This window comes from Xylona heveae (genome assembly GCF_001619985.1).
Source record: "Xylona heveae TC161 unplaced genomic scaffold L228scaffold_5, whole genome shotgun sequence".
Taxonomy (NCBI): domain Eukaryota; kingdom Fungi; phylum Ascomycota; class Xylonomycetes; order Xylonales; family Xylonaceae; genus Xylona; species Xylona heveae.
Window position 1 is genome coordinate 1,268,983 of NW_017264197.1, and position 21,490 is coordinate 1,290,472.

General features: G+C 49.3%; 7 protein-coding genes and 1 non-coding gene across 8 annotated transcripts; 2 read left to right on the forward strand and 6 right to left on the reverse strand.

The window, feature by feature from the left end:
• Nucleotides 1–2,077: 2,077 nt before the first annotated feature.
• On the reverse strand, nucleotides 2,078–3,458 carry L228DRAFT_139091 (Yip1-domain-containing protein). Its single transcript, XM_018329159.1, has 3 exons — nucleotides 2,998–3,458; nucleotides 2,774–2,884; nucleotides 2,078–2,693 (listed from the first exon to the last, which is right to left on the reverse strand). Exons 1-3 carry the CDS (start codon nucleotides 3,331–3,333, stop codon nucleotides 2,235–2,237), a joined length of 906 nt encoding a protein of 301 aa, XP_018188454.1. The 5' UTR covers nucleotides 3,334–3,458; the 3' UTR covers nucleotides 2,078–2,234.
• A 158-nt stretch (nucleotides 3,459–3,616) lies between these two features.
• L228DRAFT_261021 (putative mitochondrial outer membrane protein) lies at nucleotides 3,617–5,476 on the reverse strand. Its single transcript, XM_018334298.1, has 4 exons — nucleotides 5,403–5,476; nucleotides 5,195–5,311; nucleotides 4,918–5,104; nucleotides 3,617–4,861 (listed from the first exon to the last, which is right to left on the reverse strand). Exons 1-4 carry the CDS (start codon nucleotides 5,430–5,432, stop codon nucleotides 3,657–3,659), a joined length of 1,539 nt encoding a protein of 512 aa, XP_018188455.1. The 5' UTR covers nucleotides 5,433–5,476; the 3' UTR covers nucleotides 3,617–3,656.
• A 143-nt stretch (nucleotides 5,477–5,619) lies between these two features.
• L228DRAFT_230089 (ubiquitin-conjugating enzyme E2 6) lies at nucleotides 5,620–6,742 on the forward strand (the record flags this gene model as incomplete). The annotated part of the gene is made up of 3 exons (XM_018330525.1): nucleotides 5,620–5,778; nucleotides 5,846–5,925; nucleotides 5,998–6,742. Exons 1-3 carry the CDS (start codon nucleotides 5,752–5,754, stop codon nucleotides 6,740–6,742), a joined length of 852 nt encoding a protein of 283 aa, XP_018188456.1. The 5' UTR covers nucleotides 5,620–5,751.
• A 1,015-nt stretch (nucleotides 6,743–7,757) lies between these two features.
• On the reverse strand, nucleotides 7,758–7,868 carry L228DRAFT_t74. The gene has a single exon. It is a non-coding gene; the product is annotated as a tRNA-Ala (tRNA).
• A 389-nt stretch (nucleotides 7,869–8,257) lies between these two features.
• On the reverse strand, nucleotides 8,258–10,866 carry L228DRAFT_255986 (MFS general substrate transporter). The gene is made up of 6 exons (XM_018333904.1): nucleotides 10,436–10,866; nucleotides 10,251–10,365; nucleotides 10,138–10,191; nucleotides 9,887–10,079; nucleotides 9,553–9,812; nucleotides 8,258–9,491 (listed from the first exon to the last, which is right to left on the reverse strand). Exons 1-6 carry the CDS (start codon nucleotides 10,491–10,493, stop codon nucleotides 8,519–8,521), a joined length of 1,653 nt encoding a protein of 550 aa, XP_018188457.1. The 5' UTR covers nucleotides 10,494–10,866; the 3' UTR covers nucleotides 8,258–8,518.
• Nucleotides 10,867–13,714: 2,848 nt separating this feature from the next.
• L228DRAFT_247318 (GNS1/SUR4 membrane protein) lies at nucleotides 13,715–15,657 on the forward strand. The gene is made up of 2 exons (XM_018332619.1): nucleotides 13,715–14,417; nucleotides 14,581–15,657. The coding sequence occupies exons 1-2, from the start codon at nucleotides 13,998–14,000 to the stop codon at nucleotides 15,241–15,243; spliced, it is 1,083 nt and encodes a 360-aa protein (XP_018188458.1). The 5' UTR covers nucleotides 13,715–13,997; the 3' UTR covers nucleotides 15,244–15,657.
• Nucleotides 15,658–15,667: 10 nt separating this feature from the next.
• L228DRAFT_268279 (alpha-1,2-mannosyltransferase) lies at nucleotides 15,668–17,282 on the reverse strand (the record flags this gene model as incomplete). The annotated part of the gene is made up of 3 exons (XM_018335103.1): nucleotides 15,668–16,148; nucleotides 16,204–16,672; nucleotides 16,736–17,282. 3 exons carry the CDS (start codon nucleotides 17,280–17,282, stop codon nucleotides 15,668–15,670), a joined length of 1,497 nt encoding a protein of 498 aa, XP_018188459.1.
• Nucleotides 17,283–19,383: 2,101 nt separating this feature from the next.
• L228DRAFT_268280 (hypothetical protein) lies at nucleotides 19,384–20,989 on the reverse strand (the record flags this gene model as incomplete). The annotated part of the gene is made up of 4 exons (XM_018335104.1): nucleotides 19,384–19,413; nucleotides 19,469–20,140; nucleotides 20,243–20,778; nucleotides 20,842–20,989. The coding sequence occupies 4 exons, from the start codon at nucleotides 20,987–20,989 to the stop codon at nucleotides 19,384–19,386; spliced, it is 1,386 nt and encodes a 461-aa protein (XP_018188460.1).
• Nucleotides 20,990–21,490: the final 501 nt, after the last annotated feature.

Consider the following 21,490-nt stretch of genomic DNA (forward strand, 5'->3'; position numbering starts at 1 on the left):
GTCGGAGTCGGAGAAGGCTCTGAGGATTACAGTTCATGCCAAACAGCTTCCGAAAGGGACATACGTGCGACTTCGTCCACTAGAAGCAGGATATGACGTCGAAGACTGGAAATCGTTATTAGAACAGCACCTTAGAAGTAATTTTACGACGCTCACAAACGGCGAGGTGCTGGTCGTCCCGAAGAGTCGATACGGGGGATCGACGGGCGACGATTACAAGTTCTTGATAGACGGGTTCAAACCAGAAGGCGACGGGGTATGCATAGTAGATACGGATCTCGAAGTGGATATTGAAGCTTTGAATGAGGAGCAAGCCAGAGAGACACTCAAACGGCAGTTTGCCAAGGCTCAACGAGCTCCTGGCTCAAAAGAAGGGAGCTCACCCGGTGGAAAGCTAGAACTCTGGCAGGGCCAACAGGGTCAGGTCAGACCTGGCGAATACGTCGATTACGACATACCTTCATGGGCTCGTTCGCAGGGGCTTGAGATTGAACTAAGCGGCGTGGACGAGGACGACGACTTGGACATATTCGTCAGCCCCCTTTCTCCCCGACAACAGGCCAAGCCCAGAATCGATGAGCATGTTTTCGGAGACCTTTCGAGTACATATCCCAAACGGGTCCGAATACGGCCCACGAATGTTGAATTGGAAGACGCCGAGGCCGTACTGGTGTCTGTTCACGCGTACAAACCAAGCGACCAATCCCCATCATCTACTGATGCTGAAGACGGTCCAAAACAATTCTATCTTCGCGGGACGGCTTTCGACCCTTCTACGCCCGATGGTGTCAGCAATGGCCCTTCTGGAGAGAAAGAGGAGGAGCCTCCCAACCCCGACGAAGTCCGTTGCAAGAATTGCCGCCAGTGGGTACCAAGTCGTACCATGGTCCTTCACGAAAGTTTCTGCTACCGAAACAACATTCTGTGTCCAAAGTGCAACAATGTCTTCAAAAAGTCATCTCCGGAATGGAACAGCCATTGGCACTGTCCCCACGATTCCTTCTTCGGCAACAATCCAGGTAGCAAGGCCAAGCATGATACGGTCTTCCACAAGCCACGCAGTTGCTCAGCCTGCGGTTTTGAAGCGCCTAGTCTTCCAGCTTTGTCACATCACCGCACCACCACCTGCCCCGGAAAATTGATCATCTGTCGATTCTGCCACCTCCTGGTACCCCAGGAAGGCGATCCCAATACACCTAATCCCGAAGCCCTTCTCTCTGGCCTGACGCCTCACGAACTTGCCGATGGCGCAAGAACGACAGAATGCCATTTATGCAATAAAATCGTTCGGTTACGAGATATGTCGACCCATTTGAAGCACCACGATCTAGAGAGGCTCTCTCGCCCGTCTCCACGGGTTTGCAGAAACGTCAACTGCGGTCGCACCCTGGACGGGGTCGGCAAAAATGGCGATATCGGAGCTGCTTCTCGTATGGGCCAGGGGCCCGGTAACGATATTGGATTGTGCAGTATTTGTTTCGGTCCGCTCTATGTCGCCATGTACGATCCTGAAGGCAAAGCGCTAAAACGGCGCGTCGAGCGCCGCTACTTGACTCAGCTTCTCTCAGGGTGTGCCAAAGGATGGTGCAAGAATGAATTTTGCAAGAGCGGTCGCACCAAAACTGGGCTGCTGAAGCCGGGCGCAGCAATCACGACCAAGGATGCGTTACCGCTGGTGAAACCATTTGTTGACGCCTATACGAATATTTTGTCACCGCTTCACTTTTGTACCGACGAAGCAAGCCAAAAGCGCCGAGACTTGGCCGAAATGTTGGCTGCTGAAGATGGTGGTATCACAGGCAGCGGGGGGTATGACCTATCTTGGTGTATCGCTGCTGCCGAGGCCGAAAGTGGTGACTTGGACCGCACTCGAGGCTGGTTGAAGAATTGGGCATCAACAAGGAGCGAAGCAGTGCGCTGATGTTTGGCGCGGGGTTTTTGATGTGATATATGGCGCATGATTTCAGGCGGATTTTGTTTTCGATCTAATGCATTAACGAGGCGTGATACCGTAGTTTCACATAGAGTTATAGAGACGATGTGAGCATGATAGCGATCTGATTCTTTTGATGAAAGTCGCTGTGTTAATTAAAGGGTTTTCTTTTCTCGCGAGTAATAGTACAATCTCGTAACACTCATATGCTTTGGATATATATAGATAACCGCGACTCCGGCCCGTCGTGATTCTAATGCGTAACACTCGGTGATTTCTAATGAACTGATAAAAAGAAATTTCAGGCTCCAGCAGCTTTAGCAGCGAGCTTCCCGGCCCCTCTCGAGCTAAAGATGCCCATGATTCCGAAACCAACGTAAAATAATGCCAGAGGATAGGCAACAAGGCCTCGCATTCCCTTCATTCTTCCAACAGCACAGAACATGCCACTTGAGCTGTACGTGCACCAGACAATGGCCGCAGTAGTAAGGACATAGCCCAGCGGTCCATCCATTGGAACCAGAATGCCGATCGACGACGTCATAACCAGCGGGAGAAGACAGTATCCAAGCACAGAAGCTGATCTCGGAAATGTCAGGGTCGAGCTGAAGTGTGATCCCGAGCCATCCGTATGGTCATGGGAATCTTGCGTCTCGGTCGTAGAGGGCAGCGGAGGTGACATCAACGAAAGGATGATATGGAGAGATACGCTTCCCAAAAGGGCCAGGCCGTAGATGTAGCCAAAATGCACCTTACCAGACTAGAAACAAAGCAATTACATGATTAGCAATGTGTTTCCCACTATACGACATCCGACATGAAGAAGAGGGTTTCCCTTACGAAGAGCAAGAAGGTGCCAAACAGCAGAAAGAAGAGCATCGGCCCAGCCAGATCCGAGTCGTCCATGATGTGTTGGTCAATCCGCGCCAAAGGGTTTAAGACGGTAAGGGTCTGTTTGGTCACCAATTAGCTGGGGCTCAGATGAGGTTGACGAATTTCAAAGAGAAATATCATGCGCATCGCTCCTCTTCAGAAGCTCGAGACGCCGAAGTATCTCATCATACCTTGAATTTTATATGCTCGAAATTGACACCTAATTCCTCCAACAGCGGGGGTTCACCGTCATAGCCTTCTGTACCAAAAGCTGCAAGCCATCCCGTCCTTAAGCCACCTTGTTCGCCCATGCGTCCGCTCACTGCTGGAGGAGCTCCAAATCCAGCTCCAAACCCGGCACCCGGGTATGCGCTCGCTGCTGATCCGCTGCCGTATGCGCCATATGCTTGAGAGGGTGTCGTGTGTCCTGACACCGGGCCAGTTGAGTAGGAAGATGGATAGAATTGAAGGTTCTGGGCAGAGGACCCATAAGGTGATTGGGCGTTCTGAGGAAAGAATTGGGCCATTTCGGCCAAGAGAGAAGTATGTTACAGCTTCAAAGGTTTTATCTATTCTGAGAAGATCCGGTGGGGAGGTGAAACAGAGTTTCGTCAGGGAAATGATGTTGGATCGCAACCTTAGCAGGTACCTGATGCTTCGGCAGTGCGACGTGTCCCGAGCTACAAGTTGGTTCACCACCAAACTGAAACGTCGTCGCGTGGATGACTCAGCATATCAATTGTTGCCTACGTCCATTGAAAGAAGGACTAAGAAAATAAAAGTAGAGACGAAATTTAATAAGTTCAGATTATCGAGAGTATATCTGCTGCCATGTAGTATGATACATATTCTACAAGAAACTAATGCCAACGCCCAATTGAAGTCCTTTACGTCCCTCCTCGCCTTTCCGTATCACCAGCGGCAGGGAGAAGTTAAGCTCAAATCGAGCGACGGGATGCGCGTAAACAAGGCCGACACCTGCGGCCATGCTAGGGTAACCATTGGCAAGCTCCCGGATCGTCTCACTGACATTGTTCTTGACTGTGTCGCTGTCCATCTTTCCTTCTCCAGAAGTGTCCTTGAGTGCTAATAATCTACCTCCGTTGACGAAAGCTTGCAATCGAAGAGGCTTTTCGGCGCCGACCATGGGCAGAGGGAAAAGAAGATTTGCACTGCCCGCGGCAAAGACGTCTCCACCCACGGCATCTGAGCCGTCGCGAGGGCCGATGCCTGACAGGCGGAATCCGCGAACATCGGTTGGGCCGCCAAGTTGGAAGCGGTCGTTAATCCGTGAAGGCTGGGCAGTTTCCTGGCCAGCAAAGGCCAGAGGCCACAAAAGTCCTGCACGGAGACCGGTGGTAAATGTCACACCGTTGATTCCGGGAACAGGAACGGATAGAGCCGTTTGAGTTTCGAGCTCCGATTTCCAGAACGCAACATCTCCTCTGAGCGGGCCGTAGCCAGCCACCTCGGAAATAGTCTTCATGAGGTAACCGCTGGAGGGTAAAAGTGGGTTATCGCGCCTGTCGTTGATCCATGTGGATGTTATGCTGCTCTTGACGCTGTCTCCAGCATCGCCTCTGACGGTAGGCGAGGCATTTCCTCCCAGGCCAGTAATCTGTCTCCAGATGCCAGAGTAGCCAAGCTCGAACCTATGACCTTGGCTGTTCAACCACCGAAGCTTGGTGCTTCCGCCCTTGAGGACTTCCTCGTGATTTGCCCATGATTTGTGAGTGCTGCTGGCGAGGCCGCCAATCTCCCATCTCAAGTCTGGGTTGCTCAGTATGGGAGTGTCAAAGCTTGCCGAGTAAGCAGACCTCGTTCGGGTTCCAAGCGATGCGTTGAGGTTGAGGGTTTCAGCGCCGCCAAAAATATTGCGCCAAAGAAGGTTTCCATAGGCAGATCCCTCCGCATTTCCGAGATCGGTTCCTGTCTTGAGGAGCAGCCGAGACTTTTCGCGAACGGAGAGGTAAATAGCAATGTCCGATGGGGTTGTGGAAGCGTCAGACGCAGACGGCTGGTCGATGTACAGAGAAATCGGAGGGTGGAAGATGTCTGAACTGTGTGTCAGTCCCGATCCATGTAGAAACAGTTTCCGAGTTTTGACGTACCAAATCTGCTCAGTTTATCCGCGCTGACAGATATTTCGCGGAGGGCTTCAGACAACGTATAGGGCTGGTCTCTGTTCACGCTCAACAGAGGGTTGAAGATTCGCTGCAAAAAGCTCTTCCTCGTGTGAGGTGCATTGACAACGCTGATAGATGATATCGTTACGGGCAGCGTCGAATTGCTATCAAGCTGTGCCAATTGATTAGCACACATGAAACCACTCGTTGCGGGCTATAATCCAGCATTCAATGGCGTAAAAAGCGCCCAATTGGAACGTACCAGCTCCGCCAGTCTGTTTTGCGCTTTCTGGTATTGCGCCTGAATCCGTGCATTCAGCGATTGGTCACGCTCCTCTTGCACCTTGGGATCAACCCTCTGCTTCAGGTTTTCGAAGATCTGCTCAGGGAAACGGAGGTTAGTATGAATAGGTCAATAGCCATTGTGATCACAACAAGGTATCAAGACAAATTTCAAACTAGATACATACATCATCTTCGCCGCCAATTGCTGAAGCCATTTGTGGCCCTTTTTCTCAAACGCCGATCTGCAAACAACGGGTTATCGCACCTTGGGGAAGTTGGTATCCATCCGTGGACGAAGCAACAGGTTTGATGACTAAGCAAAGTAGTTCCCGGCCAGATCGGATCAACCGCCGCCGAGAACGTGATTAAAGGGAGACTCGTAACTACGACACCGATCCATTTATCTTCTTGATTGAGACAAATAGAGGCTCATTTCGGAGCACGTTCTTGTTTTCTTCATTCCCTGATTTTCTCTTGTTATACTTCCAGTTTATTGATAGACCTGTTAACTTTACCACTGTACCATCGTTAAAAATGGCCACTCGCGCCGCGAACAAGAGAGTAAGCAGCCCGCATTGCACAATCACCTCATGCGCCCATTCCAATCTGACACCGTTTCATCTGTTAGCTCGCTCGAGAATACAAAGCGATTCAAGAAAACCCTCCTCCGTATATCGTTGCGCATCCATCTGATGACAATATCCTAGAGTAAGATCTCCTTTCCTCACTGCCACGTTACCAGTTGTGGCATACTAACGCTGAGATTCTCTTCACTTTTAGATGGCACTATATTCTGACAGGGCCTCCAAATACTCCCTATGAAGGAGGACAATACTGGGGCACATTAATGTTTCCCCCCGACTACCCGTTCGCCCCGCCGGCGATTCGAATGCACACACCCTCTGGCCGCTTCCAGCCCTCGACTCGACTTTGCCTTTCGATCAGTGACTTCCACCCAAAGTCGTTTAACCCGGCCTGGGAAGTGTCCACCATCTTGATCGGTCTCATGTCTTTCATGACGAGCGAGGAAATGACAACCGGAAGTGTCAGTGCCAGCGAACAGGAACGGAAATGGTTCGCCTCGAGGACTCGATGGTGGAACTCGACGGGTGGCGGGTCAACTACAAGAGTTATTCCCGGAATCAGCAGCGCAAACAACAACCGCGGTGGTGCGGGTGCGATTAGAGCTGGCGACGGTGGCGCGAAGTTCCGAACAGAATGGCCAGAGTTGGACGAAGAAAACTGGAAGTGGATGAAGACCAACCGTATCGACCCGTCGACCGGACTCGTTGTCCCTGAGCAAGGACCAAACGCAGCCCCATGCTCACCCGAAGCTGCAGCTCTCAGGAGGCGACCTGCAGGCACGAATCCCCGACTCGGAACCGTCGTCGAGGGCCATCAGGCAGCGGCGCGCAATGTGGGCGGGAGCTGGCTCCGAAGGAACAAGGTGGCTATTGGTGCTCTGGTCATATTCGGCTATGTCCTGCTTGCACGGCTTCTCGGCGAAGGCACTTCATCTCTGTGAGTGCAGGATGGGTCAGTGAATACCAGTCACAGTTCTCATGCGTGTCTTGTCCCGCCTTTGTCTTCTTTCTCTTCTTTCTTATTCGCATCATGGAGTATTCATACGTCACCTGCTATGGGCTGGGTTGAGCGTACTTTGGGAAGCGTTGGCGCCTGGGGTATCTGCTTTTTCGTTTACGTTTCTTTAGACTGTATGTCATTCGCCTTTGCTTGATATCTCGAATCTCATATTGAGGGGATTATGGCATCACCTTGTGCAGTTTTCAGTATTTAGAATGACATTCAACTTTCATCGAATGATATCAGAATGTTTATTCTCCGTACCGTCGTCTATCGAGTGTGCCGCTCAAATGTTTGATTCTCCAGCCTACCATTTATTCCCCAATAATATTCCTTCTCTAGATTCCCCGTTTGATTTTTTGATGAAGCGTTTTCCCCTTTCAATGGTTTCAATCTCCCTTTCTTCTTGATGGCAGACCCTAGAGATGTCATTCGCGTCCCACTACTACATTCTAGCAAAGCAGACATGGACATATGATTCTGCGTGGAAAAATATTAGAAGACTCGTCACCTCTGCCATTCAATTACCTATATTCTGGTTAAATCCCCGAATGGATGTTCAAACCTCAAGCTTCCACGCCTCTTTTCCTATATATCTAAAAGATGAAATAAAACATCATATTCCAGCCGAGGCATACGCATTCTCAGATACATGACAAGGATTAACAGCCACGCATTACCGGAATATCCTGCCGGTTACCGTAGTATGGCTATTTTTACCGTCAGGCCGTTCACTACCGCATGTTCTGAAGTATACCCACTACCGTGACCATATATCCCCATTAACCTCCACCCCACCAAAAAATCCCGCTCGTCTGCCTGGACGTACCATCGAACAAGCAACAATTAAATCACCATTTCTTCATCCAAATCGCTCCATTTTTTCTTCAAAACCAACGGAAAATTCATGGCAAGACAAATAGAGAAATAAAAAAGTGCAAAAAAGCAAAAACAAATGGACACACGGGGATTTGAACCCCGGACCTTTCACATTTGCATTACGTGACCGTCAACTCCCGTTGGGTCCAACATGCGAAGCGAAAATCATACCCCTAGACCATGTGCCCTAGCACTTCTTAGCGAAGATATGCTAAAACGATATATGAATGTTAAATGCATAAAGTGCCCAGATTTGTATTAGAAAGTGTTTACGGGCGAGTGGTAACACTTATGAAAATGGCTGCTGCTTCTTCATTTGGAGAGGTAAATGGTATTACGGAATGCATTATTTTGTAGTTAAAAATTACATGGACAAAATGCATGTGATAGATTGACAGGAGATGTTGGAATTGCCCTACCAGGGGTGCAAGACGTATCATTGTACGGACACTATCTCTTCATAGTTGGAGTTTATGTTTCACGGCTACATTTGTACAGTCTTTGTAGAGCAAATAAACCCGAAGGCAGAAATAAGGAATGAGCAGGTATAGATAGGAAGAGACCAGTAATATATACAGTCCTCATATAGTATTCAGTATTCCAAAAGAAAAACTACAAGACACCCTATCAAGAAATTGGGATGGTACAAATACATGTAAAACAAAATAGGACTCTCTCCGTGAGCGCCAAAACATAATGCATCCAAATGAATCTGAGAGCGTATAAGAAAGTCCTAGATTCTCATATTTATAGAGAAGAGGGGAGGGAAACCCTTTCTTGGCTCCTTTTTTTGATTTTCCGATGAGCTCAAGAATTTTCCTCGTTACATTCGTGCGATTCAAATCTGCGGTGCGTTAGGCACTGCCCCACCCACGGTGTGGTCTTGACGGAGCTCTTTTGGAGGATGTCGGAGAGAGCTCCGTCGTGATAGGCCCTCTGCCTCGTCGAAGGTGGCCTCAGACATGAACGGGCTACGTTGTCTGATCTCCTCACCCTTGAAAAAGAGAAGGACTGGAGCAAGAGAGAGAACAAGGCCAATAAACCCAAGGAGAGACGAGCCCCACTGGAAGCCCACATTGGTATAAAGAGCGGGGGATGCTAGGGGCAAGAAGGCACCAAACGTGTTTCTGCCCAAACTGGCCGCGGACAGGGCAGAGGCAGCGTACTTTTCATACGCATCCGCAAGGTAGTTGACGACAGCCAGGTAGATTGAGTAAATTCCCAGGCCAACACAGCCAATTCCCAGGGCGGGGACAGGCCATGGGACGTGGGGATAGCTAGACCAACCGTACCAGAACAGGCCTGCCGTGAACAATAAGCTACCCGGAACGGAAAAGTAGAGACGTGCCTCTGGAATTGGCCTGCCAGGGGTCTCCTTGTTCCTCCTGGCTGAAGATAGGTAGAGGCGATCTTGGAGAGGGTTTATGATGGTGCCAACAATAGCACCAAAGGAGATAGCGAGCTGGATCATGCTGGTCTGGAAGACAGAGAAACCGTAATTGGTGGAAAACGTTTGGCTGATACTCTGGGAAAAGAGGAAAAGAATACCCCAAGCGAAGGAGACCCAGATTGTGAAGGAGAATACGACCCACTCGGTGAAAAGCATCTTGGTTGGACGAGTAAAAGAGATCTTAAGCATCTTGGGGATGCTGTCCCGGGTCAGTTCAGCCTTGGCATAAATGTTCCGGCCAGTGGACTTGCGGAGCTTCTTGGCTTTTCGAGCAAGAATCACGTCGCCACGGGTTTCCTTGAGAATGAACCAGAAGATTGGGAGACAGCCACCGTCGAAGATGATCTGAATATAGTAGATCCTAGACACTAGGATTAGCGTCTAATACCAAAAAAAAAAAAAATAGGAGATTGAATGCGTACCATCGCCAGTCAAGGTTTCGCTGGATAGCACCACCGATAAAAGGACCCAAAGCGATACCTATGACCGAGGTCATACCGAAAATTGACATGGGAATACTTCGCTCTTTTGGTCCTTTCCAGATGTCGCTAATTGTGCCACCGACAATGTTAATCGAGACAGACGAAGCTCCACCGCCAATCAGACGTGTGACGATCATGGTGGCAAAGTTCTGCGCAAACGCCGACGGAAACAAGAAGATGAGGAAGACAATGTAAGAGATCTGTAGTGGGAATGATTAGCATTTGTCCAATTAAGAAAATCCAACCTTGGAAGTATTCTGGGGTGCAGACGTACAAAGTAGCCAGGCATTCGTCCAGAATTCTCCGTCAACGGAACAAATAGTAAGGGGAAAGTCGCAGCTCCAATATTCCATGAGGTCGTTGCCCAAAACAACCACGGGAAATGCTGTTGGCTGATGTGAAACTTCGCCTCCATACCCGCATCACCTGCACCATAGGAGCCTGCTGGCAAACCAGTCAGGATCGAACTAAACGTCTAGTTAGCTCTCCATATGCTGATTAAAGAAAATTTCCTAGGGCTCATACATGAAGCAAGTAGTTATCGTAAGTAGCCATTTGTACTTCCGGGACCAATTGAAGCTGTTCAACATTAGCTAGAGCTCAGGAAAAAAGTACTTTGGCCGACATGAGGCGCTTACGGGTTGTCAGGATCGTTTGGCCCGTCCCAATTGAGAACCTCGACACCCTTCTCGCCATGTTGGGCAGTCTCGAGGTTCTGAGTTTGGGCACCATCAGCACTGGGTTGTTGTTCCACTGTAGGACGGCAAGGTTAGAATTGCACTTGACCGAATGGTAAAAGGAAGAGAGAGGAAGCAAAGCATACATTTTCTGGAGTAGCCCTCGCCTGTTTCCAGGTCCTTTGATGAACGGTCGTCTGCCATTTTCTCCAAATCTAATTGACGGATTGAACGGGTTCGGGAAGACGGAGGCCAAGTCCAAAAGGACAGGAGGATCTCTTTTAATTTGTAGCAGAAAATTTCGGCGGAAAATATCGGGTGCAATTAGTGGTCCCACGATCAGTCGTTTCTTTTTGGGGTCGGAGAGGTCATTTGGGGGAAGTGGAGAATTAGGGTATCAAATGTGGGCACGATGAGTGGAGTGGTGGAGCAGTCGGAGAAAGGGCATGGAGATGGAGGAGAGAGGTGGAACTACTGTACTTTAGGGCAATGGGACAATAGTGCAATGAGTAGGCTGTGGAGGAGGAGGAGGAGAGGCGGAGGTCCTCCCGGAGTTTGGTGGTAAGGCAGGTGCCGTACACGACGTCAGTGTCGAACTCTGACAGTAAGGGTGGTGGTCGACGGAACAAGAGCCGTGGCTGGCCAAGATCCGTGAGCATCAATTTGTGCGGGATAATGAAAAGGTACTATGAGCACAGAAAATAATTCGCACGGGCGATCGAATCGCTGTCGATATTACATCTATACCTGGCGCCGTCAGACCGCATCCCTCGAGCATTTGCTCAGTTTATCTCTTGAATATAGCTCGTCGACAGAATCCTGTCAGAACTCGATGTATGACATTTTTTACATCCCGGATTAGTTGGACCATAATTCTCTCTCCTCTTGATCCTCCACGCATTCCCCCCCAGTGAGTGGTCTGAACCTTGGCATCTCCTCGCAATCGGGGATATCACAATACGCTGAAAAGTACCTCCGTACGCAAGAAAATTATGGTAGAAGCTGTGATGGTGGAATGCCGACATGGCGCTAGCAAGGCGCTAACCAACGCGTGAACACAGACCAACTAAACTATGTCGGGGCTCAGGCCATGCCTTTCCCCAACATGGTCTAACCTTGAGGTTCGTCACAGATGTTAGGTCTTGCCCTAGACTTTTTCTGCAGATGATTGTCCACTAAAAGGCTTTGCTTGGGCACTATCCCCCTGCGCAATTTTTTCCTAGGTTTAGCCGTTACCTAACCTTCCTGGGCGCTTTGCCCAGGCTCGCTTTGCTATCTAAGAACGGTGAAGGCTTCAGCGTTTGCGGCGTCGATTTCATTTCTACAAAGGTACTTTTAAAAGAGGCTTTGGGATGACGTCTACCAAGCGTCCTGGCTCAGACCAGGGGGGAAAAGCCCCTCCAGAGTCGACATGACGTCGTACAAACGGTGTCCGGTGTTGTCTGGCGAACTCTAGGCCAACAATAACGTGAGAGAAGACGGGGTAGGAAGCAAAATCAACAATCTTTCCTTATGGGATGCCGCTTACACTAGAAAACAGCGCGCCTACTCCGCTAGTTGACAGCAGGGGAGATAGACCGAACCTATGAAACCTCTGGAGATTAAGCCAATTTTCCGCAACCACATGAGTGGCTCTGGAGAATCAGAAGAAGCAAAAGAAGGAGAAGGCGGGGCGGTTCGGCCATCCCCTTGGGGTTGAAAACTTTCAGGTACCCGTTACGTAGATCTTTGTACCACCGTGGGGCATTAGCAGGTATCTTAGACCAAAAGCCAAGTCAGTCTTACTGACTACTCCAGGTCCACTTTTTTCATATTATTCGGACCCACAGTTTCTCCGTGTTGAAGAACGGAATGTGCAATTCTCCATCGGCAACCAATTTCCAGAAACCCTGTTCTGCCGTGCAGCAAAAGAGTGGACTAAAAGGACATCAGCACATGTTTCCACTGCTCAGCCTTTTGTCGATCAATCATGTAATTCCCTCTCGGGGCCCCGACCCGATCTACGGTGTCGAGTGATTATGCATATTTGGGGCCAAGCCACCTTCTGATGGGAAAACTTCGGAAAAGAGTGCCAGGACTCCGAACACCTGTGATGTGAGCAAAAGAGGTTGCTTTGGGGGCCTAACTGGGGCCCCCGACACGGAAGCCCACAACCGGCTGAAACCCTGGCTGGACCTGCCCTTCGTCTTGTTGTCAAGCTTAAGTAAAGCTATTGCATCATGAATTGTCACGGGGCGCCGGGGTCGGACCGAAAGGAACAGATGTTACTCATCGAGGCCAGCCCTCCCGTAATGAACTCTCTCCGCATTTCAACATAACGAATGCCTGCCAAAAGCCAAGACTTTGAAAAGGCACGATGGTTTGTATCCAAAGGGACACATTACAAAGGGTATCCCCGTACAAGGAGCCAGTCGTGTGGAAATAATTTGCCCAGGGTCGATTTAAGCTTTCGTCCACCTTGAGCTGGGCGGTAATGGCGTCCTGGGGGATACCGCCACCTCCGTCACTTGGAGTGACTTTACCTCGTGTTCGCTGGGTGGAATGAGAACTGTAATCTGTGCGTGGGCAGGCATCCCCCCGCCAGAAGCTGCGAGGTTTCATAAGTGGGCGCAGTGGTACGAGTAGTGAAAAGCTTGGCCGATGTGTGCCTCGGTTCAGCTAGATCCGGTTAACCCCAGTTATGCTGCCACCTCCTGCTTACCTGGGAATTTGCTGTAGTACAGTATTCAAGGTACGTTAGGTACTTTCCAAGAATACCGCTTCTAACGAAAACCTTAGAGTTATCGTACTCCCGGCATGAAACCATCGATGAAAGAAAAGTGCAACAAGAAACACAAGCCAGTCTATGAAATAATCCTGGCAACATCATGCCTGCATCAATGTTAGCCAGCAGACCGAGGTGTTTTCATATTAATGACACTGCAGACTATTACAAGCTGTTTACTTCAAGTGCCGCCTCATTCCTTTGAACAGCTATCAATATGCTCTTGATTCTTCGCACTAGAATATCGAGACGACAACTATAGATACCACCATGTTCCAATACTTGCAGTGTTTCAAAGATTTCACATCTGCTTCAAACAGGATTTCGACGCGTCCAGCACGACAAGACACAACACAATGTCTGCCGACTTCATCACAGGCCTCTCTGTTTCTATCCCAGCCTACGTTGTCACCGCCATTCGCACAAGCAGTGCGACAACTTTAATCAAAAGTCCAGTTAGCATTGACGTAAGCCATTGCTAATTTCGAAGAGTCACCGTACACATTGATTGAGGAGAAACTGAGTTGCCGAGCAAAAGCCCAACTAAAACAAAGGACTGGAGTTAGTCCCACTAACGAACCTACCGACCGATCTTAAGTCGTTTCTCATACCGCAGCTATAAAATAAGCTTATTCTAATAAATACTACAGTACAAACACGTCTTTTCATCTGTGCTTTTTCAATGTTTTCATTGCGATGCTCAATGTTTCATCCGTTGGATATGTATCCCAGCATATCACGGGATATTCAATGGGCCCCTAGAGCTGATTCGACCGTCTTGACAGGGGTCTGCTTGTTCTCCGGAGCCCCTATCTCAATCATGTCCGCGAATCCACTTGCATCTCTCAACCGTTGAATATTTTGAGCTTCTGTCCAACGCTTTTCCTCCAGTTTTTTTTCTACCACCGTTTGCCTTTTTTTTTTCCTTCTTCAGGTCGCCCGCCATGGCGCACAACACTACCTCCTTCCTGGACTTTCTCCCTATCCCTACCATCGACAGACCCTTTGGCGTGCACCTATGGCCGCTCTTCAACCATGCCTTTGAGCTCGTCACCGGCTATCCGGCCAACGACTTTACCTTTGTCGTCGGAGCGACGCCCATGTCCACATTGACAGAAACCTCGCTCTTCGTAGCCGTCTACTACACCATAATCTTCGGCGGCCGAGAACTCATGCGGCACCGAGAACCATTCAAGCTGAAATCTCTCTTCCTGATTCACAATCTCTACCTCACCGCCATTAGCGCGATTCTCCTCGCGCTGTATATCGAGGAGCTCGTCTCGATTCTTGCTCGAAAAGGTGTATTCTACGCTATATGTAATCATGGCGGTGGCTGGACGCAGCATCTCGTTGTCCTGTACTATGTAAGTTGATTCAGCCTTTTCCGTAGCCAGAAAGAAAGAAAGAAAGAAAGAAAGAAAGAAAGAAAGAGACATTGTCTGGGCGAGGAACCCGGAACCCGTTCTACGCAATACGTAAGGTGGTGATGCTCACACTTAACTTACGTTACTTGCCTCGGCGCCCCAGTTGACTTATCTCACCAAATACCTCGAGCTGCTGGATACCGTCTTCCTATTCCTGAAAAAGAAACCGCTCACCTTCCTGCACTGCTACCACCACGGCGCGACCGCCGTCCTATGCTACACCCAGCTTATCGGCCACACCGCCGTCTCCTGGGTGCCCATCACGCTGAACCTGACCGTGCACGTCGTCATGTACTGGTACTATTTCCAGAGCGCGCGCGGCGTGCGCGTCGGGTGGAAAGAATGGGTCACCCGCCTGCAGATTATCCAGTTTGTGATTGATCTCGGGTTTGTCTATTTTGCGTCGTATACGTATTTTGCCGCGACGTATTCGGCGTATTTTCCTTTTACCGTATTACCGAGCACCAAAGGAACATGCGCGGGAGAAGAGTTTGCCGCGTTTGCAGGCATGGGTATCCTCAGCTCATATCTCGTGCTGTTTGTCTTGTTCTATGCCGCGACGTATAAAAAGGACGGCAGGTCGCCGAGCGCGCGCAGGACCCTGCGGCGCATGTCTCAGGCTGAAGCGCCGCCGGGGGCGGGGGCGGGAGCGGGGAATATAGTCACAGGTGGGGGCAAGGCGACGACGGCGACGGGTGTGCAGAATATGCAGAATAGGCAGACGGATGGCGGTGTGTTTAATAGATCATGGAAAGGGCAGGTGTGAATGCGGGAGCCATGGCGAAGGGCAATGAGTGATTGGTAATTGGGCACATAAGATGTAGATGATGTTATACGAGGACGGTGGATGGATGAAAGGGCTTGATTCGTGAGACGTCATTGAATTATTATAATAGCTGGCTGCTGAAGTCTGCTCGCCATTGAAATATACACACGTAGCACGACCAAGAGGATTCGATGATTCGATGAATGATGAGATTAATAAGGTGAAGGGAAACGAGGTTGGGTTCCGCATCTTCAATATCCAGGTCCGATCATTTTCTAAGCATTGGTATGTTCATATTTGGGAGTATTTTTTGTTCTTCTATGTACCCAAGTCGTTGTAATATCCTCATATGAATCATCAAAAAATAAATAAATAAATAAATAAATAAAAATAAAGAAAAAATGTACTGCAAGGATAAAATATTTTAAAATCCCTGCTGACGATGCCACTTTTCTTCCCAGCCTGGAAAATACGGAGTGTCTTCTAATGTATGGCAAGTCCAATTTGGATCTGTCAGACCCTTTTCGCGCTGTTCAGCCTCCCATTGCTCCAGGGCCGGCAAGACGACATGGTGAACATGCCACGTGCTCTTATATTTCATGAGATTTTCTTTGCCGTGGAGTAGCACCGTCCTGACCAAGGAAGGCACATAGGGCTCGTCGCGGAATTCTGAGATTGGTGTAAACAAAGCCTTGAAGTTGAAAACAATAGCGCCGCTCAAGGGGAGCCGGCGCAAAGTCTGCCAGTCGACCCGAAGGTTGCATCGAGAGAGGGGAAGGTCGGCGTGTTGCGTCAATCTGTGCGCCTCATGCGGATCTCCAGGCGGCATGAAGAGCGGCTCGTCTATCTCGAGACCCCAGGATCCGCGCTGGATCGGACGATCAGTGGGCATTTTAGAAAAGAATCTGTTTCCCGGAATTCGTTAGCACCGAGGATTTGGAAATGAGTTGTGGTTTTTACCTGTCCATGGAAAATTGCATCTTCTCCTTGTAATCGGGAACGGGTTCGTGAATTTCATGCAGCCGCTTGCCCACTTTTAATCCCAAGTTCCAGCCCAGGCTAGAGCAGATAACGCCGGCGCGCAGATAGTAGGCACCATTGGTGGGGTCACGTAACATGATGCCAAAATCCTCTGGAACGTTCTCCAGAAGAACATGGAGAGGATGAATTGCTTTCAAATCCGTCTCCGTTCCAAGAATCCTGTTGTGCAATATTCTCTTGTCTGAAGATAGAGAAAAGTATTGTGGATAACGACTGCAAAGAAATTGTAGTGCCATCTCCATAAGCTCCTTGCACGCAAGTTCACTTCCCGGTAGGTGGTCAAGCACAGCCTTTCCGTATTGCGCAAAAAGGTCCCTGCGTTGCTGGATTCGAGTCACGTAGGTATTCTCTAGTTCGAGCCACCAGTCTGGTTCCATCTTCGTCAACGCTATGTGCACATGGTAAGCTTATCATGCCAAGTAAAAATGGTGTTTCACATTGTTCCTCTTACACATGGTCTGGTGATATGCCCACCTGAAAGGCCGATATGGCCGAGGCAGCGCTTTCGTGATATCAAAGTCCTTGTATGGTGATGGCAAAGGTACTCCGCTGAGGGCCGCATAATCGGGAAAATCACCAAGCGCCTCAACTTCTGCAAGAGAGATATCTGTAGATGTGAATTGAAATGCTTGAGAGCCGCTCCCGCTCTTCTCATTCAGTCCTTGCAGCGGAACGCCGTGTCGTGGTGCTCCATCTACAGCTTTCGATAGAGTCTCGAGCTTGCCTCGTTGCTCTGGCGCCAATGACGTTGCAGCATCTTTCAAGGCATCTCGGCGAGAAGGTGGTAGCACATCGGTATACTCAGGCTCACTCTGCGCGGAAACATTTTTCTTTCCTGGTGACAGGGATCGAGGAGGCGTCGCCGCGGCGGAATTCCGGCGACGGTGAAAGCTGATGCGTTCTAGAACGATATTTCGCCGCCTCTTATTTGTTGATAAAAGGAGAAGAGAAGTGGCTATGAAAGCAACTGCCAACCCCAGCAACAAAGGCACAGCCATCCTACAACGGAGGCCCAAAGCAGCGGAAACCAGAGACTATCAGAAAGAAAAGAAAAAAGAGGTACAAGGTCTATCACCTAGTATGGCGAATGACCAGTGGAGAAGTGAGAAGCAGAGAGCACCGGACAAGTTATATCAGTATAAGAATAATTGATTCGAGAAAAGTACCTTCGTAAGAGCAATCACAAACTCCAGGGGCAAGATCAGTTAAAAGCTCATAAAGCACCCCGGCGCATGAAGGCGACTAATTGCCATTTCTGTAGACTATTTGAAGCCCACTGCGGGGAGATAGGTCATTTATCCGGCCAAGAAGACGTGACTTTCCCCTTGGGGTGTGCCACCACTTTCCTCCGTAAATCTAACCCGTCCAATGATAGTGGAGTAGAGAAAGTCTCCGATCAGCAGTGTTGGCCCAGAAGCTGCAATTCCAATGCGAGGTAGACCTCAGCATGTCTCAGCAGGAGGAATGCCAGTATCTGGTCTGGAGCAAACTTCACTTGATCAGAGTGCAAAACTCTTAACGCAAGAGGTGACGGAATCCAAGCGGGCAACGATATGATAGCAGATAACCTGCATCAGGATAGTTTGGGTGGTCAGTTATCTCATGGTGGGGGACAGGTCTTGTTGGCCTCCTTGGGTAAAGTGCCCGTGACTTTGGCGGTGCCGTTGATACCATGCCCTAATACGGTATGTGAATCCTTTCGAATCTGCAACGGTCTGTGCCTTGGCGCGTCGTCAATGGACATTGAAGAAATTCCATTTTAGAGCCTGAGAATTAGAGGTTTTGACCATTCTTTATGATCTTTTAATGAGAATTCGATGACTATGATAATAAATTTTGTGGTCAGCATATAGCAAAATCATCAATAGGTATTTGTGTGAAGCATGGGAGTCTACAACGATCATACCCCGCAAGTGACAACAATATGCCGTCGCCTTGGTTCCCTACGGCGCGGTACCGTACTGAACTATACTGGACCAAAAGTAGGCGTGAGGCTGCTTATCGCTCGCACCTCGCACGCTAAGGTAGCTGGCACGGGTAAAAGAATCTAACCAATGGCTCACAACCAACCAACGTATCGCTGTATACCTTGATAATCCTCTATCTCTGCTCATATACCAGCACGTAAAACCAACCTCGTATGAATATCAACTTGATAAGGAGCTATACGTAGTAGAGTGCTTGTACAAGCCACAGGCTTTTGCCACCACATGAGGAAGCTATGTGCAGTCCAGTCACTTATGTAGCCCTCGTGGCTGGCGTTGGAGATGTGGCTGCATGCAATATTTACTACATACAGAGTTAAAATAGCAGAGAATAAGCTGCGGCAGCCTCGGAAATTCTTCAGGTTGGAAAAATCAGACAAAGTCCATCCTCCAAAGACTTTGACACTCTTCCTATTAGCTGCCGTTGTCATTTCTTTCCCCCCATCATATCAGTCCTGGCTACTGCGCCGCTTTTTCCCGTTTCCTTCTCTATCCTTTCCTGTCTCTCTACACGGGTTGCAACTGGTGCGCCGCATCTAGTGCCTCTCTTGAGCAGAACCACACACTTTACACGCAGGGACGGTTGCAAAGAGAACGACACCGGCTGGTGTCTGGTTCAGCACAGCCACCGATCATCTGATAGGCGAGAATGTAGTGTCTGAGAGAGAGAGAGAAAAATATTAAATTGAAAAGAAAAGGGTCTAAAAAAAGAAGTATAATACATAAAAAAAGTGTTGCATATGACACAATGTCAACTCGGGGGCCTCAACGAGTCCCAAGGAGAACGCCGACGAACGTTTCACTACGTCCGAACTGTAAGGTGGGAAATATTCAGCTAATTGATACCTTGCCTGCCAACCATCATATAATTTCGCGACAGTGCGCAAAGAGGCTGGATCAGACGACCTAGCGTAAACGCCAATAAAAAAAAGGGGGGGGAGAATAAGCCGGAGAAATCGCGATAATCATAAATCGCATCGGAGCTATCACAATCAAATATATGGGTAATTGATCAAGATTGGATTGAAACGCCCAAGGGCGGTCGTGAGAAGGAGAAGGAGAAGGAGAAGTAAAGTTCGTGCTCGGTCGTAAACGAATAAGGTGTAGGTTGGATTTAATCCGCGGATTCATCAGGATTAGTGAGCTGTAGAAAACTGTCAATTTCAACGTCCAGACACATCGTCATGATTTTAACATACCCGGAGAACACGCCTAGAATAATCTTGGTCGTCGCGGAGACTCCTGACACTGGCGCGGCTGGAATTATCGTGCACGGGGCTGTAGAGGCTGGTAGGATCCAGGCGCTGGTCAACAACACGAGGAAGTCGACCAGAGCGACCAGGTTCAGGATCGTTTTCAGAGGATCCTGCCCGGTGGCTCGATGTGGAAGGGACTTTTTCGCCCATGAATCCGCTCAGGAGCCCATTCTCACTCATGGTTCGGCTTGGCCGACGTGATGGCCCCTCCTCGCTCGAGGTAGACTCGGCTGCGACATCCCTCAGATGCTGGCGGCGCCTCCAGCAACAGAAGAAAATCATGCCAGCCACGAGGAGGATGATGAGCGCAATACCGACGAAGAGACCCGCAACTTTTCCTGCATGGGAAAAGAATCCGCCGTCGCTGTGCTTACTGACTGGCAAAACCGAGCTCGGGGCCACGGTGGGAGTCATAGTTACAGTCCGAACCTGTCCAGTTATGGTCATGACAGTAGTAACCGGGGTAGGAGTCCATGTTGTAGGAGATTCTTCAGCCGGTTGAGGACTGGACGTAGGACTTGGCGTCGAAGAGGTCGACGACGAAGAGGTAGATGTGGAGTCGGCTGAAGTGGAAGTGCTCGTCGATTGAGATGAAGTGGAGGTTGTGGAAGGAGTCTAGAACTGGTTTAGCACAAAATTACTCAAACAGGGGACCAAACTCGTGGCAAGAAGCATTCAAAAGTCAAATGGGATAAAGGAAATTCGCGCGAGGCATACATTAGTTATGACGGATATGATAACCGAGGGTGATTGTGAGGCAGTGACGGTTTCCCGCACTGTCGAAGGCTTCGCACTTGGAGTAGTCTGGATTGAGAAGGGTGTCAAACGGGTTGTACTCAGTGATACTGAGACTGAAGATGGCTGAACAAGAATAACAAGAACACTTGACTGAAGAGATGGGGTGAGGTGGGTTGGTGTCGAGGGGTTGACAGGGTGTGTTTGACTACTAACCGCCTGAGAGGTACTAGTTGAGCTGGTGCTCGGCTTTTGACCACTTGACTGGGAGCTAGAAGAAGCCGCTGCAGTACCAGAGGGACTGTTCCCAAGCGCAATGTAGCCGTAAAGCCCTTCAGACTCATTACCGCATTTATCATCAGGGTATCCAGGACAATTTTGATTGCACGATCCAGTCGAAGTGGTAGACGACGGAACGTAGTTTGAGCACCAACAGGAGGAACCTTGAAGGATGGCAAACGCGTAATTTGACTTGCAGGTATCTGAACAGGCTCCATTAGATTGATAGATGTTGGAAACTAGAACAGCTCGCGTTAGTCACGTTGTGTAATCATCGAGAGCATCCTTCTGATGAGACGAACCTGAGTTGAAGCTTGAGCCTGTATTCTGACTGGAGCAGTATCTGATGTCGAGAGAGAGGGCTTCCTGAACGCCGAGCATAAGAATGGTCAATACAACGATCCAGGCGGAGTGGACCCGAGAAGACGGGTGGAGTTTGGAAAGTGCCATATTTGCGTAATTTCTAGGGAGAGAGCCGCCGTAAGATCCGAGCTGTTGACGCTGCTTGTTGTTGAATAAACGATCGTAGAGTAGAAGAGGCGGGTTGGTTGAAGCACTCTTGACGAATCGCCGAGCGTGTCAAAAGTCGATTCTAGCAGCAAAGGCTTGACTCAAACGCGGTCGTCTTGTCAGAGAATCTCCAATCCCTCAAGAATAATCCTCAAACGAAAAGCGTAAATCCGAGAGTCCGAGAACCCGAGAAAGAAAATCGAGAGCGGCGTGGTATCAGCGTAAAGAGAGTCACAGATCGTGCAGTCGTCCTCGTTTTGAACGTCGGTGGTTGTAAAACAGGGTATGAAACTCGAACGAATGGAGGAAAGAAGCCTGACAATGAGATTTTCGAGAGTTCACGGGTGTGTATCAGATGAGAATGAAAGTCGACCTTTTTCGGTGCAGTTCAATGGAGGATTCTTTCGATGGACGGGACTTGAGTCTGTGAACCAGATTCCC